At 33.7% G+C, this 25,545-nt stretch overlaps 2 protein-coding genes and 1 pseudogene across 5 annotated transcripts; all 3 read left to right on the top strand.

Annotated features, from left to right (window-relative positions):
• The first annotated feature begins 14,521 nt into the window (after window positions 1-14,521).
• On the top strand, window positions 14,522-18,822 carry LOC149194003 (uncharacterized). The gene is made up of 7 exons (XM_089404990.1): window positions 14,522-14,897; window positions 14,995-15,039; window positions 15,865-16,153; window positions 16,393-16,834; window positions 16,933-16,993; window positions 18,554-18,640; window positions 18,778-18,822. The coding sequence occupies exons 1-6, from the start codon at window positions 14,664-14,666 to the stop codon at window positions 18,572-18,574; spliced, it is 1,092 nt and encodes a 363-aa protein (XP_089261116.1). The 5' UTR covers window positions 14,522-14,663; the 3' UTR covers window positions 18,575-18,640; window positions 18,778-18,822.
• On the top strand, window positions 18,697-19,557 carry LOC149194004 (protein DETOXIFICATION 41 pseudogene; annotated as a pseudogene). Its single transcript, XR_016255068.1, has 3 exons — window positions 18,697-18,834; window positions 19,100-19,338; window positions 19,448-19,557. The product of XR_016255068.1 is annotated as a protein DETOXIFICATION 41 pseudogene (transcript).
• LOC149194005 (uncharacterized) lies at window positions 19,464-22,019 on the top strand. Of its 3 annotated transcripts, XR_016254490.1 has the most exons (4): window positions 19,464-19,854; window positions 20,011-20,122; window positions 20,391-20,553; window positions 21,465-22,019. XR_016254490.1 is itself a non-coding variant. In XM_089404992.1 (3 exons), exons 1-3 carry the CDS (start codon window positions 19,791-19,793, stop codon window positions 20,479-20,481), a joined length of 267 nt encoding a protein of 88 aa, XP_089261118.1. In that variant the 5' UTR covers window positions 19,464-19,790; the 3' UTR covers window positions 20,482-20,689. The 3 variants fall into 3 exon arrangements, 2 of the variants coding, with proteins under 2 accessions (XP_089261118.1, XP_089261117.1); XM_089404992.1 differs by lacking the exon at window positions 21,465-22,019 and having other exon boundaries at window positions 20,391-20,689; XM_089404991.1 differs by lacking the exons at window positions 20,391-20,553; window positions 21,465-22,019 and having other exon boundaries at window positions 20,011-20,345.
• The last annotated feature ends 3,526 nt before the right edge of the window (window positions 22,020-25,545 follow it).

Consider the following 25,545-nt stretch of genomic DNA (forward strand, 5'->3'; position numbering starts at 1 on the left):
CATCTCAAGCGAGCAAGGCACCAGCGATATCGAGGGTTCGCCTTTCTCTTGGATGGCTAGATGCACGTGCATGGTAATGATTTTCCTATTGATTGTTTTCCCTTAGGATCTTATCGAAGGAGATCATTGGAAACTGTTGACCTCTTCGTGAGCTTGGCCAATAAAGAAGTAAGCTTAAAATCAACTAAGATGGCTTTCATGGTCATCAACTCTATAATTATGCTTAAATATCCCACCATTGTAAAATATTGAATTCAATAATCTAGAACCATGAACATATCTTGATGTAAAACATATGCTTAAACTTAACTAGTAACTAAGGTTCGTAATTCCTATATAGAAGTTCACTTAATTTTTCCTACAAGATCAATGAAGATCCTCTATAGTTACTACCCCTCATCATATAAAATTGTTACCTCTCATATTCTTAACTTTTTATGATAATATAAAAGATTCCTTTAACATGGAATGAAAATGTCATCAACTCTCACACTTTTTTTCTTGCTATATGACAATGTCAAAAGGCAATTTTTTTTGTAAGCTCTAATTATTGTATTAACTGAATAAATATGTATAATACATAGGTTGGGATGGCGCCTCAATTAGCCCTGATCCATCAATCTGGAAAGTTTACCATAGACAATAATCGAGACCTAATCCTAAGTTTATCAAAATGAACTTGTTGTGCATGACATAGCAGGTGATTACATCACAAAAAAATGGCATCAAAGCCATGAAATTGTGTCACCTGAGAACATAAAACATAAAGACTAGATAACATATAAATAAAAACGATAATTGTTGGTTGCAACATACCCAATGAGCATGTTGAAGCCAGTTATCTGGAGCAAGACACACAAGCTAGCTTCGAGGTGGAAGGTCTCTATTATGATGATTGCTTCCATTCTTTACATGCACTCATCCATAATTTGGTAGAATAAGCATAACTCTTCCATGTAGAGGAGAAGCTTGTTGCGTCTTTCGTTGCGATCAAAGAGGACCTTTCCAAACAATTTCTAAGGTGTTGGTATAGATCAATGGTGTGGAGATACCAATTGTAATGTGCTCATAGAGTACCCAAGTTTGGAGCCCAATTCACCACTTCCTCTAAGACTTCTGAGTTTGAAACTTCACTTCTCCCATCCATAGTTTCATGTTCAATATCAACAATCTCATGTTGGGAAACCAATGGTATGTGCTCACAATACCTATCAGCTGAAGCTTAGGCTTGATTATGAGCCTAGGTGTTACTTTGAGCACCACGACTTCCAACCTCCCTCCTGGAACGAGCCCTTTGGTGTGGCATAATGTCAAAGCAAGGGATGTTACAATCGCCTGTGAGAAGGCAAAGGAAAGCATTTCGTTAGTAGGATATGGTGCAAGGGTGGGCAAGCTAGTAGGGGGAAAAAAGGATGTAGTGAGAGAAAGAAGGGAATAACTAGCAATGACTTGAATATGGAAGTATTGAACATAATAAACTAAACCAAAGATAAACCATAAACAAGACCAAACTTCAGTTGAGAAACCCAAATGCATGACAATAATGTATACTTGAGAACACTAATGGTGAGGAAGAGTTTGCTCCTTCAAGCTTGAGCATGCATCGTTGAGTATAAGAGCCCACTCAAGATGAATTTCTTCTTGAGACAAAAGAACCGTTGACATGAAAATGAAAGACAGTGGAGGGGGGGACGAAGCCAAGAGGGCTTGGTCCTTTAGTTTTATTGGTGACTCTCAGATTATACCTCAAGCATTTTCTTACTTGCTCAACGACCTTTCTCTTCCTCATTGCATAAATCATTCTCCATAATGGGAACATTTCAAAACCTCTTGTAGTTTTAGCGTGGTATGTGTTGGGATAAAAATTGCCATTAATGGCAACCCTCATTTTCTTCAATTCCATCATTGCGGTTTGAATGTGATGTAATTGCATAGGTGAAGGCTCAAATGATGTGAATTCGATGTGCTCTTGCAATTGCATAGGTGAAAGCTCAAATGATGTGAATTCGATGTGCTCTTCATGCCCACCTTGAACTGATAACTTTTCGACCATATTTTCCATTCTTCAACTGAAATGAATCCAAGTGGCATAATATCAATTGTTTCGCACAAGCTTGAGAAGTTGATCATTGCCATTAGTTTGGGACAACGCATAAGGACACCTCCATGAAGGAATGTAAAAGGATAATAGAACCTAGAATATATATTTTTTATTTATTCAATATTTTTGTTTAAATAAACTAATAAGATATTTAATATCATGTAAAAAAAAGTAATATAACATAAAATATATATATTTTTATTTATTCAATATCTTTCATTTAATTAGATAATAAAGATATTTAATATTTTTAGTTTAATGTGACAATTTAAGTAATTAATTTTTATGTTGATTTTTTTTAAATTCAAGTTTTCGTCAATCTTAAAATTGAAGAAAGTTCACCTTTTTCTAATATATATTTTTTAATACACGGATTCAGGTCTCAATTACTTTTCAACTTATATTTTCATATTTAATTTCTATTGCATATCTTTTTAATAAATTAACTTTCGATTTTATATAAAAGCTATGTGGATAGGTGTGTATAATTTTATAATAAATTAATAAAATATATAAGTTTATTTTTTAGTTTTAATAAAATCTCTCAACATAAGTCATAATATGGACATAGATAAATTAAAAAAAATTAAAACGAGTGTGTTTTAGTGTGATTTTTTTGGAAGTTTTTTATGGATTTTTTTTGGGAGTTTTTTATGGATTTTTTTAATATAATTTTTCTAAAATTAAGTAGGAATTTATTTACATCACAAATTTGATGGATAATCTTTGCGCAATCCATATAGAGTAAAAAACCAGTTTAAATAACACAAATCAAGATTTTACTTCAATTTTTTTTCTGGATTCGGATTTTGGCACCGGAAAATCCAAAAAATCAACAACTCCAAATTAAAAGAGCCAAGTCTAACATAACATTGTTTTTATTGAAATATTTATTCTTCTTGTAATTTCTCATTCTTTTATTGTAAGAAAAATGTGAAAAAAACTCTGAAAATAAGTAACTTGCTAAACATTAAATGAGGGACTGTATATATCTACAGTTAAATTTTGGCAAATCAATTATGCAAAATAAACATATACAAGATCGCTTATTTAATACCCATTGTATAGAAAAGGCTCTGCAACACTTCATATTTTCATCCTCTTTAAGCTAAGCTGAGTTTTCACTCTGGTCACGGGTTTTGACCTATACACCTCGATAACTGTAACTGTTTGGATGCGCTAATTTTCTGGTAAATCCTTCGATGGAAGCAGTGGCATTTTGCTAAAATTTCAGCTGTGTTTGTTGGAATTTACGAACATTTTTATTCCCCTGCATTGTTCGTTTACAGAGCCTAGATTTCTGTACAATCCGGGCCCCTGATGAAGAATCCTAGAATTGCTACTGAAACGCTGTAAAAAATGCTGCAGTAACAGCCAAAAAAACACACTCCGGGGAAGCCATGAAAAACTTTGAATGTCAAGAAGACTAGGGCAGGCATGGCTAAAACCCTAAAACCAGGTTAGAATTACTCTGTTCTCAATACTTATTACAGTATTGCGCCTATGTGGATTTGCTTCTGCTCAAGGATGAAGTGCGTAGCGCTGAGGCATGGGGTCCTGGGTTCTTGAATGTCACTGGATGGAATTCTTCACGGGTATGCATTCAACGCACTTAAACTTTTGATATTTAACTTCTTCACATTCGAACTGTGATTTTTTTAAAAAAGGAAATATGATTGAGGTATAAATACGTTATTTTTTTTGGATATAAAACTTCTTCACATTCGAACTTGTGATTTTCTTTAAAGAGGAAAGGCACTTAAACTTTTGATTTTTAACTTCTTCACATTCGAACTTGTGATTTTTTTTAAAGAGGAAATATGGTTGAGGTTTAAATACGTTATTTTTTTGGATATAAAATTTGTTATTTTTTAAAGGAGGAAATATATGTTTTAGGGATTTGAAAGGAAAATATATGTTTTTAATTATTAAATTTGTTTAAATATTTATTTATTTATTTTTAAAGAAAAAATCAATTTTTTAGGTTGTGAATATTAAGCCAGTCATTATTTATATAAGAGTGTTTTTCTTATGCTATGAAATCATTACAACAATAATTATTAAGACTTAAAGTTAGTATGTTATTAGTGTGAATTTAAATTTGGGTATGGATGATAAAAATAATGATTTACCCAACTACATAAAATAATGAAATTGATGATTTAACTTATTATTATTATTATTAAAATTCAATATAATTTTTTAACATTATTTATTTAAGTGTTTTTTTTATGTGAAAAAAATGTAGCAAAGTATTATTGATTGTAATTTAAGAACTTTCATGAACTTTATCATGGTATGATGACACTATAACTTGTGTAACTTGTTTTTGTAAATTATAGTGCAACAACTTAAGAACTTGTTGAATTTTTGGAATGATCCATCTTAAAACAATATGATTAAGGAGCCCATTGCCCCTTTTTAGTTCTAGTAAGTGCATTCTTATTAAATTGACAATAAGCTCCAGGGAGTGCATTCTTATTAAATTGACAATAAGCTCGAGTAAGTGCATTCTTATTAAATTGACAATAAGTTTTGTCATAAGTCTAGTCATTAAGTAAATAAACTTGTTCAATTATTTTTTATTGGATATTAACATATATTTTTTAACTTTAAAATTGATAATTTTATAAAACTCAAAACTAATTAAATTTATCCATGATTATTATTTTTTTTTTTTAAGAAAAAAATGTAGTTTTGATATTTCATGGGAAATAAAAAAGTACAATAGCAACATCCTCGATAACTTAAAAAACTGTGCTGAGAATAAACATATTTTGAAACTTAACTAAATTTTATTTGAATAAGATCAAACAGATTAAAGGAAAAAAACAAACAACACATTACCATTACACAACGTTGAGATAGAAACTAAATGGACATCTAATAGCGAAGCGTCTTTGTATAACAGATCCGCCATGGCATTATTTTTCCTATATGTATGAAGAACCTAACAAACAACACATTACCATTAGACACTTTTGAAATAGAAACTAAACTGACATCTAATAACAAAGCGTCTTTGTATAACATATCCGCTATGGCATTATTTTCCCTATATGTATAAAGAACCTGCCCATCATCATATTGCTCTTGTAAAAGAACCTGCCCATCATCATATTACTCTTGTAGTTAGTAAATTTCATTTGCCGCGATTCTAAATAAAAAAACTTTTAAATTAACACTTTCATTAAACCAATCCATAATTATTTTTTTAAATCCTTATACAATCTAAATAAATAACATAATCTAATAATTAATGAAGCAATTTATTTAATGCTCATAAAAAACCTTGCAAGTTACTAATTTGATTGCTTTATACTATTTGGGCTAAAGGGTTACGTTGCCTTGTAATTTCCTTACCACTCTATTTACATTCAAACGTTACGTTGCCCAGGCTTATAGTATAGGCCAATCCACATATTTGAAATTTGAAAACCTTTCAAAGGTATTAACAATTTGCGTTTAAAGGTATTCGCAATTTGCGTTTGCTTTTAGAAATGAAAGTTGTGTACAGTAGATATTTATAGGTACAGGAAAAGCAAGCTTTACTGTTTCAGAAGAAAAAAGAGAATACTTGTATGAATTTACTTATATGGTGGATTCATGTGGGTTCCATTGCAATATTTATATGGTCATGGCACTCGAAAGAGATTGAAGTTTATTGTTACCAATACGGAAGACAAGGAAGGAGTGGCAGTGACCTTTGTGGTTAGAAAGTGTGGTGATGGCATGATCATGTGAAATGATACTTAAAGTGTGGAGATAGCATGGTTATGATCATGTGAAATGATACTTAAAGTGTGGAGATAGCATGGTTATGTCAAATCATACTTGAGTGGTTAGGTTGGTCACATCTATATGATTGTGGTGTGGCAAAATAGGAAGGATATAAATATCTAAAAATTGAGTGGGAATAATGATAACTAAAGTCTCTGAGGTTAAATATCTAAAAATTGAGTGGGAACACTGATAACTAAAGTCTCTGAGGTAAATGAGGATCTCAACCATATGAATTTATAAAAAGAAATTATTAATTAAAATTATTTAATTATATTTTATTTAAAATATATTTAAATAGGGTGTAAAAGGGATCGTAAGGTTAGACTATGCATTTTGAAAAGAATTATTAATTAACAAAGTAAATTTTCAATGAATATTATTAAATAAGATAAATTAGTAGTTATTTTAAGTATATTTCACTACACATAAGTAGTAATGTGTCCTTAAAATAAGTGATAGGTGATTTAAATATGGTCATAACACATGTACACCTTGTCCATGTGCCTTATATGTGAAAGGTGCTCATTAAAAGGGAGCCTTAGAAGATAAGTAGACACCCTCATCTTTAATAAGTGCCTAAAAAGCCATAACATATAAAGAAAATTCATCCATTTTGCCTCTACATATGTTGGATTCAATTGTTTGCCCATCACAATATATAAAGAAAATTCATCCATTTTGTCTCTACATATTTTAGGCTCAATCAATGTTTGTTCATCTTCTATTTGGAAAAAATGAGCAACTAAGATTATAATGCAATCTTTTCACTTTCAGAATTAATCTCTCTCAAAATCGGCCCAATGATATAACGGTTGACATTATGAAAATCATGCATTAGGATTATCTATTTGAATCCATATATTTTTTAAATTAATTGAAACTAAAATTTGTATTGATCAAAAGGAGCTGCATGTAAACTAGTAGCAATATACAATCTTTGGAGTTGATAGTTTACCATCAAACTAGACATTGATTGAAACATTACAAAATTTCTAATTTGAGTTTAAAAACCCAACTTTGGACTTTCCAATACTAAAGATTACTACATGAGTACAATAATAAATTCTTACAAATTGATTACATAATATACTATGAAAACAAAACATAAATAACTACTAAGTTGAATTCTCACATTTACACTTGATTATCCAATGTTTATCGGGTGCCTGCTAAGCCTTGTGTTTCTGCTTCTTTCTCTCTGTGTTCTTTATTTGTTTTTCATCTTCTTGTTAATGGAGGAGAAGGATGAGAGTCCTTTAATAAAACTTCCGCAAAGGAGGGAGACCTAGTGACATCAGCCTCCTCTCCCTCTCTTTCTTCACCTGACTTCTCAGCCTTTGAAGCATACTTTTTTACTTTGGAGGCCAGCTAATGCCCCAGTTGAAGGGAAAACTTTATTGGATGGAAGCGAAACCACTTGTTATGGTTCCACATATTCAATATTTGTGGCTAAATTTCTTAAATTCTTTTGGATTTTTTGAGGAGGCATAGATTTGCACTTTGTGTTGATCTTGAGAGAATCTTCCTCATTTGAAACTATCTTGAATGAATCAAACTCTTCATTATTATGAGAATGAAGAGATTGCTTAGAAGTTGGTTGAATTTCTTCAGCTTTGGGGCAACTTTTGAAAAAATTTCAATACTCATGCCAAGAGTTACATTTAAAGGGAATCTACTCAGAATCGAGAGCCTAAAGATGACTCCAACCCTCCACATTAAGTTGAATCACCTACGATATTCCTTTTTCAAATTCGATTTGCACACAAATCCTAGCACAGAGAAGGATATTTCCTTTAAACTTGTCATGGGTTATATAACGACCCACCTTGTCTTTGATGGATTTGAAAATGTCATCATTTGAAGAAATTAGAGGAAAGTGCGACAACTTAACCCCTATTGGGATGAAGAGATTTTCATATGAGGGTTAAAATCAAGAGACCAATGTGTAACAAATAGACAGCTAGAGCCAATGAAATAAGTGCTAAAATGGAAGATCAGGTCTTATCTTCTATTTTTCTAAATATAAAAACAGACATTTTCCACAACAAAAAATGGTTCAGTGCAATTTCTTTTTTAAAGAAACGGTTATGATTTCTATTAATAGTTGTCTGGTTTGAAGGCCAGAACCTTTACATCTTTAGTAAGAGCTTCATCAAGAATGTTTAAGAACATCCAAAAAAAGACTTTCTTTCCTCTTGGTTTGGCTACCTAAAACAATGCTAATCTAATAGAGCCCATACATTCACCAAAATACTCCTAAAATAGCTACATACTGGTGGGCCCTAGTATTGCACCAAGAGTGTTGCAACTCCCAAGGGCTTCTCAACTTAAATTATCAACTTGGGGTTCATAAAACTTAGAGGTAACAATGTTGTATGAACAATAGGTTAGGTTCTACTCATGCCATCCTCAGTCACGACATCAGATTGAGGTGTTCAAAGATCATTCCTCCAGCTTAACTATAGTGAAAACTCCTGATGAAACTGATTTTAACCCTAAAAATGAAAATGCCATTCATTCAAATTGTAGATGTTAATTAACATTACATGAGAGAAGAAGGGCTAGTTTATATGCATAAGTGAAGCTACTCTATTTTGTACATTTCATCAAATCAATTACCTACTTGCATGTATCATTGATCTACTTTTACATTTGCTTGAGAATCATAAATCTAACTTGTAACATGCTTGTGAATTAAAACATTAATTCTACTCTATTTTGCAGTGAGTAAAAGAGGAGGTTGGAGTGGTCTAAGAGAGTCTCTAGATCATCAATTCACAAATTGCGGGTCATTATTCATCTTAACCAAACGAAGGTTGAAGTAGAGAGAAAAATAAATGAAAGAAAATAATACTACAGAAACCTAATAATCAAGAACCCCTTTAAAATTTTAATTATAACATTTTAAAATTTAATTTTTTTATGTTTTTATTGTTTTCTACTTTAATTTAACTATATTTAAATTAAACGAAAAAAACTAACTACCGTATAACCTTAAAAATTACATATAATATAATATAATTTATATATATTTTTTTATTATAACAAATATATATTTCAATTTAATTTTATTATTTACCATCCTAACTCACCATACTCATCATACTCATGATTTGTTTCGTTTTCTTTTATTTTATCTAAAATTAGTTGTTTGTATTTTGTTCAACTTTTTGAAAAGGCTAATAATGATTTCTTACGTAACAGTAAATGATCTTTTCATGGAAGAATAACAAAATAAAACATTTTTCAGCCGGCCAAGAAAATAATAAATAAAAAATATCACATTTTCAACATAATAACTAAATAAAACACCTGAGTTCATTATAAACCAACACAAATAGAAATTAAAAATTATGATATCCATTTGCGAAGCTAACTAAGGCAATGATCTTTTATAGAATAATTTAGAAAAATAGAACACCAAAGATTTAGATCTTTTATAGAATAATTTAGAAAAATAGAACACCAAAGATTTATATATAAGATGCTATTATATATATATATATATATATTTTTAAGAAGAAAAAGCAGTGTATGGATTATATTATGTATTTGAAAATTACAGTACACTGATATATAGATATTGGTGGACCATAAATCCCGATTATGTCCTCGATATCAGAGGGAGATGTATAGAACATCATCATCACTTGGGGCAACAAAAAACATAGCAAAATTTAGGACTATCCAGATATTCGGCGGACTGTCGGAGATAGATATATCCGAAAATATAGGCCTTATAGCAAAACAGAAAACTGCAAGCATTATATGTCGGGCATAGGGCTGAATCTCATATGAGCAGGAATCCATAGTGATGACCCGATGCCATATACTGATTGGAGCATGCATCCCTTTCTTTGACAAAGCATCCACATGTACATTTTGATTTCGCTTTGTATGCACAATAGGAAATGTAACAGACTTCCATAAAGATGCAATCCTATTCAGCCATCCTGAAAGGCTGTCATTTGATATTTTCTGCTTACCATTCACATGATCAATGATAATTTTTGAGTCCCCATATACATTTATAGGTCCAATATCCATGAAAGAACAGAAGATGAGCAGACCATGCAGGGCCATGGCCTCTGCCTTATTATTTGTCCCTTTACCACCATTCCAGAAAATGGAGAAATGGAGATCATTTGAAAGAGCTATGAACACACCACAAGTGCATGTGCCATCCTTTGCTGCACCATCAAAATGTGCTCTTGGAAATAAGAGCGGCTGTAGGACAGAGGAAGCCATCTGTAGGTTTTTCTGTTGAGGCATGATATGTTGGTAGGTGAAATAATCTAGAATAATCTTGTCTATAATTCTTCCAAATAGCTCACTGTTATTTTGAAAGATTCTTTTGTTCCGCCACTTCCATATGAACCAAATAGTAATCAATGGAATGGGACACCAGTTAAGTTTTTGAATAAAGAAATTTTGTTATATATGAATAAAGAAATTTTGAAACCAATATATATTTATTTTAATTACAGAGAGGGATCAAATTTATTATTGATATATTTTTAAGTACATATCAATATTAATTTATATTAAATATTTTATTCTATACAACACTAAAATATTTTGTTTTAACATTTTTTTTTTTTTTATATATAAATATACATGAAGTTGATATTATATGTTAAAAATTTTACTCATATTTTTTTTTTACTTCTAATGACTTTACATGAAATTATATTAGGTCATATGGACAATTAATTAAATATGCATAGCATTTTTTTTTTTTATTATTATAGCCCACATTGATTTTCTATTTAGATAATATTTTATTTTTTATTTTAAGAGGGATAGACATAATTACACATCTCTTTCATACTCGGCTGCAGAATGAGTCTCTAGGCTCAATAAATCATATCTGAACACAACAATTTAGAAATAAATCATAATTGAACAAATAAATTTAGAAATAAATCCTAATCATAAATTAATAGTTTATATAATTTGTATAATTTAGTTTTTGTATTTTCAATTTATACCTATAATTAAAAGTGAGGAATTTGTATTATCCAAAAGTTGTATATATATATATATATATATATATATATATATATATATATATATAATTTCAAGTAATATGTATAAATTTTTATTTATGAAATGAAAAACTTCTATATATCAATATTTTATTATTATTAATAATTACTATTATACAATTTATAGCAAATATTTAAGTGTTTGGTAACTTTACAAAACATGAGTTTCATAGAAAATGTGACAATTAATAGCCTCTTTTCGGTTTATGTTTGTTGAGACAAAGTCCTAATTCCTTATCTCCATGTCTTCAATCAACTAGTGTATGATATCATTTCCTTTTAACTCCCCATTAGCTTGAATTCACAGACATTCACTAGTTGGATTGCCTTGATTGTGCATCTTTGCAAAGGCTTACCACCATATTTCTCAAGAAGTTGTAGTGAGCTTCAAGGGTAGCAATTTGTTGTTTTTTTTATATCAACGTACCTATAATAGAAACAAATTGAGAAATGGATTGATGTTCATTGTCATGTACTTTTGAGGTGATCAAGAATATAAAAGTTTTGTCACATTGGATCAATTCTTTAGGAGATCAAAGAATTCTTCTAATTTCGTGTAGCTCTTTGAATTCCATTAACATTAATCCAAAAATAGAGAACCAAACTAGAGAGCCAAACAAGTCAACAAACCCATATAACGACTCCAATGACTTCCCTAAAGTCGCCAACAAGACACTTAAGGGTGAAAGTCAAACTGCAAAGAAAAAAAATCGAGGTTGAAGACGGAATTCAATTCTTGAAATAGGGGAAACCATCTAGTCCACAAAATCTCCACCAAAAGTCCCTATAAATGTCAAAATTTGAGAACAAATAATATGAAATAACAAAAGAGATAGCCCCCCAAATCTTAGTGTGATTGCCTAATCTAGCTTAAGCAATCTAGACCAAAGAAGATAGGGTGTAATTCAAGGAAAAAAATTACAAAGCTAAAATATCCTATGTACTAATATAACTCAGAAAGAATAACCCTATTGAAATCCTTCAATCCTCATTTTCACCAGATCAAGAATGATTGTTACCAACTTCTAAATAGCAGTAATTCTGTCAAAGTAGCTAAGTAGGTGAGATATTCCATAGTCCCTCTCACACCTTACTTGATAGTTCTGCATAGTCCCACCTTGCCTATGACATAATTCATACAAGAGTCCAAATCCTAATTTTTATATGAGCTCAAGTACTTGAGGGGTATCTTGGGTCTCTTCATGTTTATTACCTCACATTGGAAATGAGGCAAGTGTGTGATTGACATGTGGATTATTAATGCAATGATACTTACCATGTAATGCATAGAGTTTAATTATGTTACGACTTGGTAATTTGTTGAACAATTAGTCCTTAATCTCCCCAAATTCTAACATCTTGGCTTCATTTGTAAGAGGATTTTCCTATTGATTGTTTTCCCTTAGGATCTTATCAAAGGAGATCCTTGAAAATTGTTAACCTCTTCTTGAGCTTGGCCAATAAGGAAGTAAGCTTGAAATCAACTGAGAAGGATTTCATGGTCATAAACTCTATAATTATACTTAAATATCCCACCATTGTAAAATATTGAATTCAAGAATCTAGTACCATGAACATATCTTGTTGTAAAACATATGCTTAAACTTAACTATTAACTAAGGTTCCTAATTCCTATATAGAAGTTCACTTAATTTTTCCTATAAGATCAATTAAGATCCACTATACTACCCCTCATCATATAAAATTGTTATGTCTCACATTCTTAACTTCTTATGATAATACAAAAGAGTCCTTTAACATGGAATGAAAATGTAAAAGGGCAATTGTAATATCTAATTATCGTATTAACGGGATAAATATGTATAATATATAGGTTGGGATGGCACCTCAATTAGCCTAGATCCGTCTGTATGGAAACTAGACCATATGCAATAATTAAGGCCTAATCCTAATTCTATCAAAATGAACTTGTTGTGCATGACATAACAGGTGATTACATAACCAAAAAAAGGCATCAAAGCCATGAAATTGTATCAGCTGAGAACATAAAACATAAAGTCTAGACATCATAAAAATAAAAACGATAATTGTTGGTTGCAACATACCCAGTGAGCATGTTGAAGCTAGTTGTTTGGAGCAAGACACACAAGCTAGCTTCGAGGTGGCATGTCTCTATTATGAAATATGATTGCTTCCATTGTTTGCATGCACTCATCCATAATTTGGTAGAATAAGCATAACGTTTCCATGCAGAGGAGAAGCTCGTCGTGTCTTCCGCTACGATCAAAGAGGACCTTTCCCAACGATTGCTAAGGTGCTAGTGTAGATCAATGGTGTGGATATACTAACTGTGGTGTGCTCACGGAGTACCCAAGTTTGGAGCCCAATTCACCACTTCCTCTAAGACTTCTGAGTTTGAAACTTCACTTCTCTCATCCATAGTTTCGTGTTCAATATCAACAATCCCATGTTGGGGAACCAATGGTATGTGCTCACAATACATATCAGCTGAAGCTTGGGCTTAATTCCGAACCTGGGTGTCACCGTGAGTACCACGATTTCTAACCCCCCTCCTGGAACGAGATGTTTGGTGTGGCATAGTGTCAAAGCAGGGGATGCTACAGTTGCTTGTGAGAAGGCAAAGGGGAGCATTTTGTTAGTAGAATAAGGTGCAAGGGTGGGCAAGCGAGTTATATATATATATATATATATATTTAATTAATTTTGCTTAATATTTTAAATTTACTTAAACAAGTGAATTAGTTAATTTTACTTTTATACTTTATTTAATTAATTTTTTTATTTAATATTTTTAATATGTAATTAAATTCTTTGATTCTTTCTTCAATCTCTACTCACAATTAATTACCCTCGTAACGTCACCTTCCATAAAATCATATTTTTTATTATTGTCCATCTGTCTAATCATTTATTAAGGTTTGATTTAATTAACTAACCCTCGTTATTTTTCCGTTTCTCTCTACATTAATGCTTTCCAACATTACAACATAGAAGACCAAATTTTTGTCCATCATAGAATTTAAGAAAGCTCACATTTTTCTAATTTTTTTTTTAATACGCGGATTCATGTTTCAATTACTTTTCCACCTATATTTTCATATTTAATTTCTATTGCATATCTTTTTAATTAACGTTCCATTTTATATAAAGACGATGTGGATAGGTATGAATAATTAGGCCGATAGGCCTTTCTTTGAAAGGGACCTTTCGTCGTCCTACTCCTTCTGACACTGACACCTGGCGAAATTCGTCTCTGTTCAGGAAACTACTATAGGTTGACACCTGGCGAACTTAGTCTTCGTTCAGGAAACGACTACCTCAGACACCTGCCGCTCTTCGTCTTTGTTCAGGAATATCGGCCTCATCCATCCCCTGGACGCCTTCCCTTACAATCTTTTCTGAGCTGCTGGAGATCCGTTATCCGTTTCTTGACAGAGACTATCAGTTTCTTGACAGAGACGAAAGAAAGGGCCTGGATTTGTATAATAGATGGGATTTGAGCATCGGATTTACGTTAGATGACGGTGTCGTGCCTGGCAGATCCGAAGGGTTTATTTTTGGCTGCTATTTGATATCAGAGTTCTATTTTTGCAGGGTTGGGGTGTAGCCGTTTTAACAGGGTCCCTTGTTTAGACGCAGTCTTTAAAACGAATCCTGTAATTTTCTGAGCGAGAAAACGTTGAAAGGAACCTTCTTTGGAAATTATAAGCCTCGTACTGATTTGCCAGGCCTTGTAGAGATGTATTTGAATGGGGTACCTGCTGTTACTTTGGTTTGGTATTTGGATTGGAATAGCGATGAAGAAGCGGTACCAGGAGAGTCCTCCTTGGCATCACGCGAATGAGAGTGATGGCGGTTCCAACTCCAAGAAGAGGCAGAAGCAGCAGCAGCAGCCCTCCAATGGAAGAATTAGGCTCCCACCAACCAATTCAAAGCAGGCATCTTTTGAAGATTCATCTCTCAAATCAGCAACCCCAAGGGCGGTTAGTAGATTCAACTGCTCTCGTATTGTGTTTTTTTGGTCTCTCAGCTTTGTTATTCATTGAATACAACATTAAACCGTTTTCTTGTATTTTGCAGAAGTCCAGCAATCACAGTAAGCACAGGGCTGCCAAAATAGCCAAGGTGTGCTTTGCCTTACTTTAACTACATTTGATTTTTGATTGTTCTTATCAAACATTTGCTTACTGTATTGGGGCATTCGTGGATGATAGGGGAAAGGATTGAAATTTTAACTTTCATCCATTTACACAATAAAAATCATGTATTTGCATTGAAAGTGACTGCTAATGAACTTGATTGGAAGGACTAAAACTGGATGTCGGGGTGTAGACAACCAATCTACATTTTGTGCACAAAGATAATTTAATTTCTTCTTCCTTCTTGACAAAGAAACCCAGCAAATAGGCTTGTGCAGTGAACTGTTATAATCCCCACCCAACGGTTCATACTGGTCAAGGGAATCAAGTCTAGCAAATGATAAGTCCTAATGAGGTAATCAATGTTTTGGATTAATACTCCTTTAGCAACATAAAAAATTCCAGATTTTGAAGACTGATCAGTTACCAAAATTAGAGGAGATGCCCAAAATATTTCCTTATTTAATTATGAGCTGTTAAACTCATAGAAGCATAACAGTTGAGACAAAAGCAACACAGGATTAAGTTGAATATTGGTGGGACTGGAGGTTACACACGTGATACTCTGCGTAACACATAGAACTTGCTTTTGTTTGTACAAATGTTGACAATTTTATGGATCCTCCAGTAGAGAGGCATGAGTGATGTCGATATTCCTTTGCATCATAGGTGGATACTCAACAACTGGGAACCTGCCTTTTTACCTGCTTGGGGGATCTCAAGCTTACCATGATTTGTTCTACTACTAAAAGATGGTATGCCTGTCGCTCATGATCATGCTTGTATGCTAAGGTTTGATTAATGCATGCAGATATCCCCATCAAAGCAGGAAGTGGAAGTTGCAGAAACTTTATATGATCTTGCAAGGATGTTTGTAAATCAAGCAAGACCTAATGAGCCAATTCGTGAAGTTAAGGTGGATCCAAAGCTAGAGTGGCAGCCTGAGGTGAAACCTGAACCAGCAAGTGCTACTTCATTATTTCCTGCATCTGATGCAACATCAGCTCAATCTATACAGCACGCTCCATCATCTGGTCTTGGACCATCTGTTGCTGCTGCCAGCTCCCCATCATCAACTCAGACTCCTGTTCACTCAGGAGGTATGATTTTGATGCTTATTCCTGTAGATACTGAATCCACATTGTGAAGACAATTCTTTCTTAATCTACAATTAATTGAATTAGGTTATAATCCCAGCTTAATTCCCATGCTCTGTGGTCCCAACACTGCAAGTGCGGACTTGATACATTCAAAGCTATGTTTTAGCTGTGTTATTTTACTTCCAAAATCTTCTTTCATTTCACTTAACTACTTTCATTTCACTTAACTATATTGGCAGCACCCAAAAAGAAACGGCCACATGGCTCAAAGGTGAAGGTTGGGGGAAAACCAGTGGCATCAACTGCTACTAGCCCATGCATATCGGCCACTTCATTGGGAGTTGCTACAGAGTTTGTTGATGCCAAACAAGTTCAGCAACAGACACAGTCTACCAGAATACCTTCAGCAGGATCAATAGTAGTCCCAGAGATATCATTGGCAACTGGCTCCTCTACCTCAACTACTGTGCCAGTATCATCTTTGCCAACTAAACAATTGCAAACAGTGGACAATAACTCTGCAACGAGTGATAAAAAATCATATAGAATTGAAGTCAGTGGCCATGCACTGGTGGACAACACAAGTACCAAAGAATCTGTAGCTGTTGCTGACAAGAGCGAGGATGTTGTTGGGAGCTCTGTTGCCAGAGAAGACATGACTAAAGTTGAAAATGAGGAAAGGTAAGTTTAATTTCTGGCCTTTGTAATTCTGAATATGTTGGTCTAGCATAAATGCCACTGATGTGCTATTCTAACAATGTTATCCATGTTGCTCACAGATCAATGCCATCACCCCCAGTTGAAGTTGCTTGTACTACAAAAGTTGAAATTGATTTGATGGTAAGCTTTAGGGTAGTCGCTTTTGCAACTTACGGATATATTCATGTGTGTTGGAAGTTAAATGGGCAGTCCTAAATGGGTTGCTTGTGTTTAATTTAAGAAAGGCCGGGAACAATCTTCTAGCTTCTGATCATGTATTATCTATTTTGAATTCTTTTTGGGACATATTGTACACATAATTGTGTCCAACCTGGATATTGAATTGTATTTATGTGACGATGGCTGTCTTTGGCTTCTTTGCTATTAGAAATAGCTGTTTTGACCACTTTTTTCATGAGAGTTAAAAGTTGTATGGTTTATTCGTTATTTTACAGGTCCTTGCAATTTTCTTTTACAGTTCCCTGCATGCATCTGCCCTTTTTTCTTAAAAGAATGTTCAAAATTAATTTTTGTAATTCTCAAAATTTCTATGATGTGTTGTACCAATCAATTTAAGTGTCATAGTTACACTTTCATTTGAGGGAAAAACTTTTTTTTTTGTGATTTTTCCAAATTGTTGAAATGTTCATCTTTTTTTCTTTTTAAAATAGAAATATTGAGAAAATAAATTAAAAATATGTAACTACATATATGTAATTTTTTATTTCTAAGAAATATAGTGAAAATATATATATATATATATATATATATACTCTCACATGAAAATAGTGGCTGTAAATATCATTCCAATTAAAATTGGACAAAAAAATTTCACACGTTTTCTTCTTCACTCTAAACTTTCTATCATCGAGGGATCTGTTCTGTTTATATCAGCTTATAACTATTTCATGATAGCGGATATATTTTAGAGATTGAATTATATATTTTCAAAATTCAATCAATATAAACAAATCAAATAGTTGAATTTTGCAATATCAATAAATTGACTTTTCTTATATCTATAAAATGAGCACTTGATTTCTAAGGCGGTGGAGGCCTTTTATGAACTGGACGTGGATTCCATGAGGGCGGCGTCTCGGATGGAGAAGTTTAGTCATCTGCCAGAGGTCCATGATAATAATGACTGGAACTGCAATACTCCTGGGCATCCTCTACTATTTTGCAGATCCAGTATTGATTGCCATAGGGCAGAGTAAAGAAATCTCTGCTGCAGGAGGTATTTTTGCCAAAGGTCTTATTCCTCAGTTGTTTGCTTTTGCCCTCAATTGCCCCATGCAGAGGTTTTTGCAGGCTTAGAACATAGTGGCCCCTATTGCCTATATTGCTGTTGGGACATGTCTATTCCATACATTGATCACCTGGGTGGCAGTAGACAAGCTAGGATTTGGCCTGCTAGGGATAGCCTAATAGTGAGTTTGACTTGGTGGGTTCTGGTCATTACTACTGCCTTGTATATATTCTATAGCCCATACTGTAGGCATACATGGACGGGCTTCACCTTGAAGGCCTTCACAGGACTCTGGTCATACTTCAAGTTAACTCTGGCATCGGCTGTTATGCTAACGTATGCCTTAATACTCTTTGGAAGATACACAAACTATCTAAATTATATCTGGGTGTTTACATAATAGCTTAGCCTGTTTTGACAAGTTTTGTTTTGTTCCACACCTGATTTTGCAGTTTGGAAATATGGTACATTGAAGTATTGGTGCTTGTATCGGGTTGGCTGCCAAATGCAGAGGTCGCTCTGGATTCCATTTCTGTTTGGTATGAGACTTTCCCATTTAAAGCTAACTAATTTAAAGCCAAATACAAGCTCCATGCCTATGCATTGTCCCAACTTTGTTAGATAGCTATGCCAGTTAATATATCTCTAACGTGCCAGGTTTTGAACATATATGCAGCATGAATTATTACAACTGGGAGTTGATGGCAATGTTGGGTCTCAGTACAGCTGCAAGGTATACATTTATGATTTATAGTAATATATTGTTTTATTGGGGCATTTTTATGGCTATTGCAGATTTTGGGAATATCTTTAAATCTGACCATCGCCAGAGGGGTCAAACAATTGACCCCTCTCCTGGAGGTAGGATTCTCCAATATTGGGCAAAACTGCAATTCACATAAATTCAGCAGTTTTATATAGCATGGTATACCTTTTTTTTCCCATTTGCTGTATCTAGAAATTGGTTTTCTTTATTGTGGTATTTATATTATTTGCAGTATAAGAGTGGGTAATGAGCTGGGAGCCAGGAGACCTAAAACTGCAAGATTTTCAGTTATAGTTGTGGTGGTCACTTGCTTCATAATAAGTGTCATACTTGCCATTGGGATTCTGATACTGAAGAAAGAACTCGCCATGACATTCACAAGCACCAGTGTGGTTATACGCGCAGTCTATGCATTGATACCTCTACTTGCAATATCTGTTCTCTTGAATGGCACCCAACCTATTCTCTCAGGTTGGAATTTTCAGTATCAACAATTTATTTGCAGCAGAAAGCTGGTAGTTGATGTTTGCTATATTTAGGTTATATTTTCGTTGACATCATAAAGGTATTGTGATTGCAGGGGTGGCATTTGGATGTGGATGGCAAGCTGTGGTGGCATATGTGTTACTTTCATGCTACGATGTATATAGCTCTTTACCTGATCTATTCATTGGCAGGTGGGCTCAATAACTGTTCCAGAAGTTATTGAAAATGCATCGTCAAACCAAGATAATGATAATCATGAACCAGTACCCAAAGCTAAGAATACCGAAATTTACGATGAAACTAAGGAATCTATTGTAGAGACAGGGCATGAGCAATGCAAAGATTGGTATACTCAAAATAACAATGAGAAAGTTGGGGAGACGGGAGAACCAACAGATTATTTGAGCAAGAGGGAAAAGGAGGATGTGGATAAACAAATGCTGGAGGGAGTTGCCAAAAAAGCTGTGGAAGATTTAATGGATCAGACAGTAGATGGATCTGGTAGGTGGAATGCATTTCAATAAAATTGAAATGGATTCTGTAACTTAATATATCTGCTCTTTTTAAGTTGCTAGCGGGGATTCACTTATTTTCCTTAATTGCTTTTGTTTCAATGCATATTTATTGTTTCTGTCATTTCTTGTGCTGTATAAACAGATTTAGCTTTATTGCCTTCCATGACAACCAGAACAGAAAGTAGCGCTACAAGTCTACCACTATCCGTTTCTTTGGGTGTCACTGGCTGGCCTGGCGGGGTTCCTTCATCAGGGTATTTGCACAAAACTTTGGTTGCCTGTTTAGTGTCTAGAGAAATTTTGATATGTTGCATCAAAGCAGGGTATATTCACATTTTATTTGAAATCTTTCACAGGTATCACTCACTTGCAAACCATAATTGTAGATAATACTGTGTGGTCATATTTCCCAGTTTTTTTTTTTTTGTCCGTACCATGACGGGAGCAATCTATGCTTATCATATCTAATTAGAGTTATAATTATGGTTTTAATCTTTCCTTCCTTGATTGTTAAATTTGCAGGAGCTTGAACTGGATAAATTTGTTACAGACAAGGTTTCTTTTGCTGACATCAACAAGGCATTTGATCACATGCTTAAAGGAGAGGGTCTGAGAACTGTAATTAAAGTCATCCAGGATTAGTGACAAATATGAACACAGTTGGAATATCTCCAATGTTATGAAGGCATGCTGAACTATTTCAAACTGTTATGTGATTAATGTCGTGGCTTTTATGTGTAACTATGGTATGCAATTAAAGTCCTGGAAAGCATGTAAACAGTTATAATAATTTTAGGGTAAGTATGATGTTTAAGTTTTGACACTGCTTCCAAAACAGCCATCCAAAAGTTCATTACTATAATAGCTTGATTAGAAATAGATTGAATGAGAAGGTCCAGATGGGGTATTCAATCATCTCCATCCATCTGTTCTGCATCCTCAGTGCTTACTTGAACAATATATCAGCCTTCATATTTATCCCTTGCAGACATGCTGAAAAGATATTGACATGGAATTTTTCCTTGCTTCTCTGATTCCGTCCAATGATGGGCCAGCTGCAAATTTTCCTGATTGAAATTTCCATTTGACCTCTCTGCAATGTGTTTGGAATCTCTTATCACCTGTAGACAATTTAAACCTTTCTCTATTGCTATTTTCAGAATCTACCAAAAAGCATAAAGTTCTGCTCTGTTGTTTGATCCATCTCCTACAGCTCTGCTTTGAAACTAATCTCGTAATTGTCTCTTAAAGTAATGCCTCATGATCCACAATAGCTGGGATTACCTTGACAAGCCTCGTTGAAATAACTCCACACTATTGTTATATATCTATTCTTGTGTCAAACTTGATTAGGAATAACATCTTTGTTTTGAATTCTTTTCATTTCTTGCTAGCCAAATAGCTTAAGTCACTGTACAAGGACAGTCTGATGCCCACATGTAGTTAATACAAAATGTATTTTGAAAACTAGGATTTAGCTTTGTAGTGCTTGAATCATCATTTCATGTTGGTTTTCATTTGTTAGTAGCCAGATCATTTCTCTTACAATATGATTGTAATATCTTTTGTTTCTCTTCTGTGGGAAATTTTGTACAGGAGTTCAAACAATGTATATAAATAGAAAGATGCAGAAAATGACAGTCAAATTTTGTACTCAGAATTATGACAAGAAAGCCCCTGCTGGGTTTGTGAGGAAAGAGAGCTTCAACACCAGTTCTGTCTCCAACCGCCAAGATGATCAGTGCGCTACTAACATGTTTAGTGAAGAATTTTTGCTATTCTCTTGTAATCTATAGGCCCCCAAAGCTCCTCATAGATGAGAATATTTGCAGGATGTTAATATTGTTGTAAGTTTGTAGTAGTTGTGGAATGACTTACTTTTGTGCAACTTCTCATCTTCAACAACAAGAGTTTCTGTGGTGAATAAGCAGAATCCATGTCCTGCCTTGTGAAGCAGCTCTCCACTGTGATAGCGTTCTTTGTAATGTCTCTGATAAATCCTTTAGACTTCTATTTCATTCTGTAATATGATGGGATTCACTCTACAAGATTAGGGCATTCACTCTACAGAGTCCATGTCATACCTTCTGAATCAGCTCTCCACTTATGTTAATTTTCTCTGTAATGACCCTAATAAATCCTATATAATGAGATTTCATTTTGTAATATGATGGGATTTCACTCTACAAGATTGGTTTCAGTTTTACTTGCATTGTGGTATATGAAATTTCTCAATTTTACTTGTAATTGGATGGGATTTCATTCTGTAATATCATGGGATTTCCCTTTGCAATATTTGCTACTAAATTTTACAATTCCAAATTAATAATCCTATCGGCCTCTCTTTGTACCTTTTGGGACAATTGCTAGTTTTATATCAATTAATGCTGAAAACCGTATATACCACCCGTTACATTAATAATATATTAGTTGCTATGGTTAAGTGTCCACTTGAACATGGTTTGCTGTAGCCCACAGTGTCCGTATCAACAACCTCGGACAACTCGAACACCACCATACAGAAATAATTTAAAATTTTATCAAAATTTACCGCTGGTGTGTTATTTAAGCTGGCAAACAAATAATAATACTGTTATATTTATTTTTTCATCAAATAAAGGTATCTATTGACAGAATTCATCTGGACTTCGAAGTCACTACCAAAATTGATCTTAAAATGATAATACAAAATCTTCGTAATCACCTAGATTAATTTTTTTATTAAGTGACTGCACTTTTATTTATGATAAAAATAAAATTATAATAATATATGTTTTTAAGTATTTTTTTGTGGTTTTTTAGTTTAGAATAAGTTTGAAAATTGTTTTTACTAAGTTACGAGTTTGTTTTTTTCAGGCATAAGAAAATAGGTTAACGGCCTAAGATCTAGAGGCATATGAGAAGAGTGAAAGCTTGGCCCCAAGATCCAGAAACATATGAGAAGAATGAAAGCTTGCCCCCTTACAGACCTCGAGTAGTGATTACAGGTGGTGTGGTTTTACAATGATGAGTCAATTTGCATTTGCTAATTGTAGCCAATAATGGTTGTCCCCACTATTAATTTGACAATTAAGTTATAATAGGTTAAAAAAATAAAAATAAAATAAAAAAGTATTTTTGTGGCTTTCTTAGCTTCAAAATAATTTCCAAAATTGCAAAACATTCTTATCAGTCTATTTGGTAAAGAAAAAAGTGAAGTATGTGTGTTACGACATGGAAGGTGTGCCTCCAATATATAAACATTTTTACAAAAAAACTATCATTTCACAATCACGTGTATGCTTGATAATCCAAAAAGTGAAATGGAGATGAGTGAATCTAGTCATTCCCAAGGATCAAGGAAAAAATTTGTAGGCTTTGGTCCAATTCCAATCTGGTTTTTGAGAGAGTGTCTCCTTCTAGATTTCTTGACTTGTAGATATGATCACATGAAATGTGAGAGAAAATAGTATGCCAGTGCATGATTTCTTGACCTGTAGATATGATCACATGAAATGTGAGAGAAAATAGTACCCCAGTGCATGATTTCTTGGTAGAGTGGTAGAAGAGTATAGTTTCTTATAATTATTTTTTCCTTCATCCAATTTATGACCACTTGTGATTCCCCATAGATGTCAATTTTGTTAATCCTTTGAAGGAAAGTTCACTGAAGAAGAAGTTTGAGAGTAAAAAGTTCCGTGAAGATGTTTGTTTCTGGCCGAATATGGTAGGAGAAAATTATGAATTGGTTTTCATTCAAAAAAACATTCCCTCGCCACTCCCATAGATGGGGAAAGTTGTGTTGCACCTTCAAAAAATCCTATAAAGAGTCCTTTTGAATTATGATGTTAAGTGGGTGAACTATAACAAACGGATGAGAGTATGAAGGCATAGAGTTTTGTAGGGCCAGGTGTTTTATGGAAACTTTTATGTAGGAGTGCCCTTGATTGTCAAAAATAACATGCTTCCTTTCTACCCAAATCCCCTGGGCCAAGATCAAGGGTAGAGCTCTGTGCTAAGTCTTGTGTTTTGTTGTAAGCCAAGATTTTAAATAATCATCTATAGTGATTCCTTTCCAAATATAAGAGGGGCCTTCTTGAGTTTGTATTTCATACCAACATGATTGAGCAAAGGGACAAGTAATGAATAAGTGCACAATAGATTCAAATGCTTTTGAACATAAAGGGTACTTGCTTGGACCATGGAATGATCTCTTTTGAAGAATGTCCTAAATTGGAGCCTTGTTTTGAATAAGTAGCCACATGGATAGTTTTGTTTTAAGGGGACTATTAAATTTCCATAATAATTGTCCCCACCAAAGAGGCTCCAAAGGGGCAGAGTTTTGGCCCTGCAACAAGTAGCTAAATCTTGGGGAGTGAGCTCCATGAGGACTAGGAGACCAGATGAAAAGGTCTTCATACATACTGATGCTTACCAAGGTTGTCTTTAAAGAACCAAATAAGATATCCCATTCTTCAATGAGAGCCCCATCCAATGATAACTCATTTGAAGAGAGTCATGCATGCTACTCTCTATTGGAAGTTCCAATTGAGACTTGGTTTAAAGCACAAAAGCCTTCTTCATCGAGTTTCTGTATTAGAGGATTTGATAATAAGTGGAAATTATGGCTCACTCTCTAGGCATCTTTTCCAATGAAAATATTTGACCCAATGCCTACTTTCCATCTAAGACCCTTTCCGATAAGTGGAAAGGCATGTACTGTTTCTTTCCAAATAACAAAACCTTTTTTAGCTGATTTAAATGGGGATCAAATCCAATCTAGGATCAACATAGGAGAAATAGATTTGAGAAGCATAACATATGACTAGAAACCCATGCCTTGGATGAGTTTCTAAACACTTTTAGCGACTAGTGCTTTTGAAATCTAGTGTAAGTTTTTTAATCCCCACTCGCCAAGCGATTTTGGGAATGTCATATATGACCAAGATATGAAAGTGAAAGTTTTTTTTGCATTTTCTAGCCCACAAGAAGCATAGGGAGAGCTATTTTTTTTTGTGAAGAATGCCAAGTGAAATCCAAGATAGGGAGGCCCAGTAAGTTGGGATCACTTCAATTACCGATTTACAAAGTGTTAATTTGTCATCTTGTGACAACCATCTATTACACCAGGATCTTATTCTCCTCTCAATTTTTACCAACTAGTTCCAATCTACTTTGGTGTAATTGTTTGGTTTTAAGTAGAAACCAAAATATTTTAAATCCCCTCCAAAATTTTAGGGTTAATGGCCAAATTCCTTAAGATGTTGTCTTTCTCATTATCAGAGAGACCATTTTCTTAAACGAAGGATTTCTTTACACTAATAATCATGCTTATGGCCAAGGAGAAGAGGTCAAGGATTTCCTTTAAAGTGAGAATATGGTTCAGTTCCCCTTCCAAGAAAATAAGAATGTCATCAATAAAGAGGAGATGAGATAGGGAGAAATTATGAGAGATAGTGATACCAACAAAAATATTATGAGCTTTGGCACTTGCGATAAGGCGACTAAGACCTTCAACTACAAGAAGGAAAAGGAGTGGTGAAAGGGGGAAACCTTGTCTCAAGCTCCTTTAGGGGTTGAATAAAGGGGAAGTCGACCTGTTGATTAGGATTTCCATTGAGAGTGAACTTATACAATTGAGAACCTAAGTGACAAAATCCAAAATTAAGAAGAAGAAGTTTGATATAGAGCCAATTAA

Source organism: Pinus tabuliformis, chromosome 2_2 (genome assembly GCF_031772625.1).
Source record: "Pinus tabuliformis cultivar Carrire ecotype Pingquan chromosome 2_2, CPIR1, whole genome shotgun sequence".
NCBI lineage: Eukaryota > Viridiplantae > Streptophyta > Pinopsida > Pinales > Pinaceae > Pinus > Pinus tabuliformis.

Bases quoted from the DNA above. Each gene is read 5' to 3' on its own strand.
- LOC149194005 (XM_089404991.1), top strand. From the start codon at position 19,791: ATGCTGGAGGGAGTTGCCAAAAAAGCTGTGGAAGATTTAATGGATCAG. The intron at 19,855-20,010 runs GTAGGTGGAATG...CTGTATAAACAG, and splicing joins TCAGACAGTAGATGGATCTG to ATTTAGCTTTATTGCCTTCC.
- LOC149194003 (XM_089404990.1), top strand. From the start codon at position 14,664: ATGGGGTACCTGCTGTTACTTTGGTTTGGTATTTGGATTGGAATAGCG. The intron at 14,898-14,994 runs GTTAGTAGATTC...TGTATTTTGCAG, and splicing joins AATCAGCAACCCCAAGGGCG to AAGTCCAGCAATCACAGTAA. The intron at 16,994-18,553 runs GTAAGCTTTAGG...CTGATTTTGCAG, and splicing joins AAGTTGAAATTGATTTGATG to TTTGGAAATATGGTACATTG.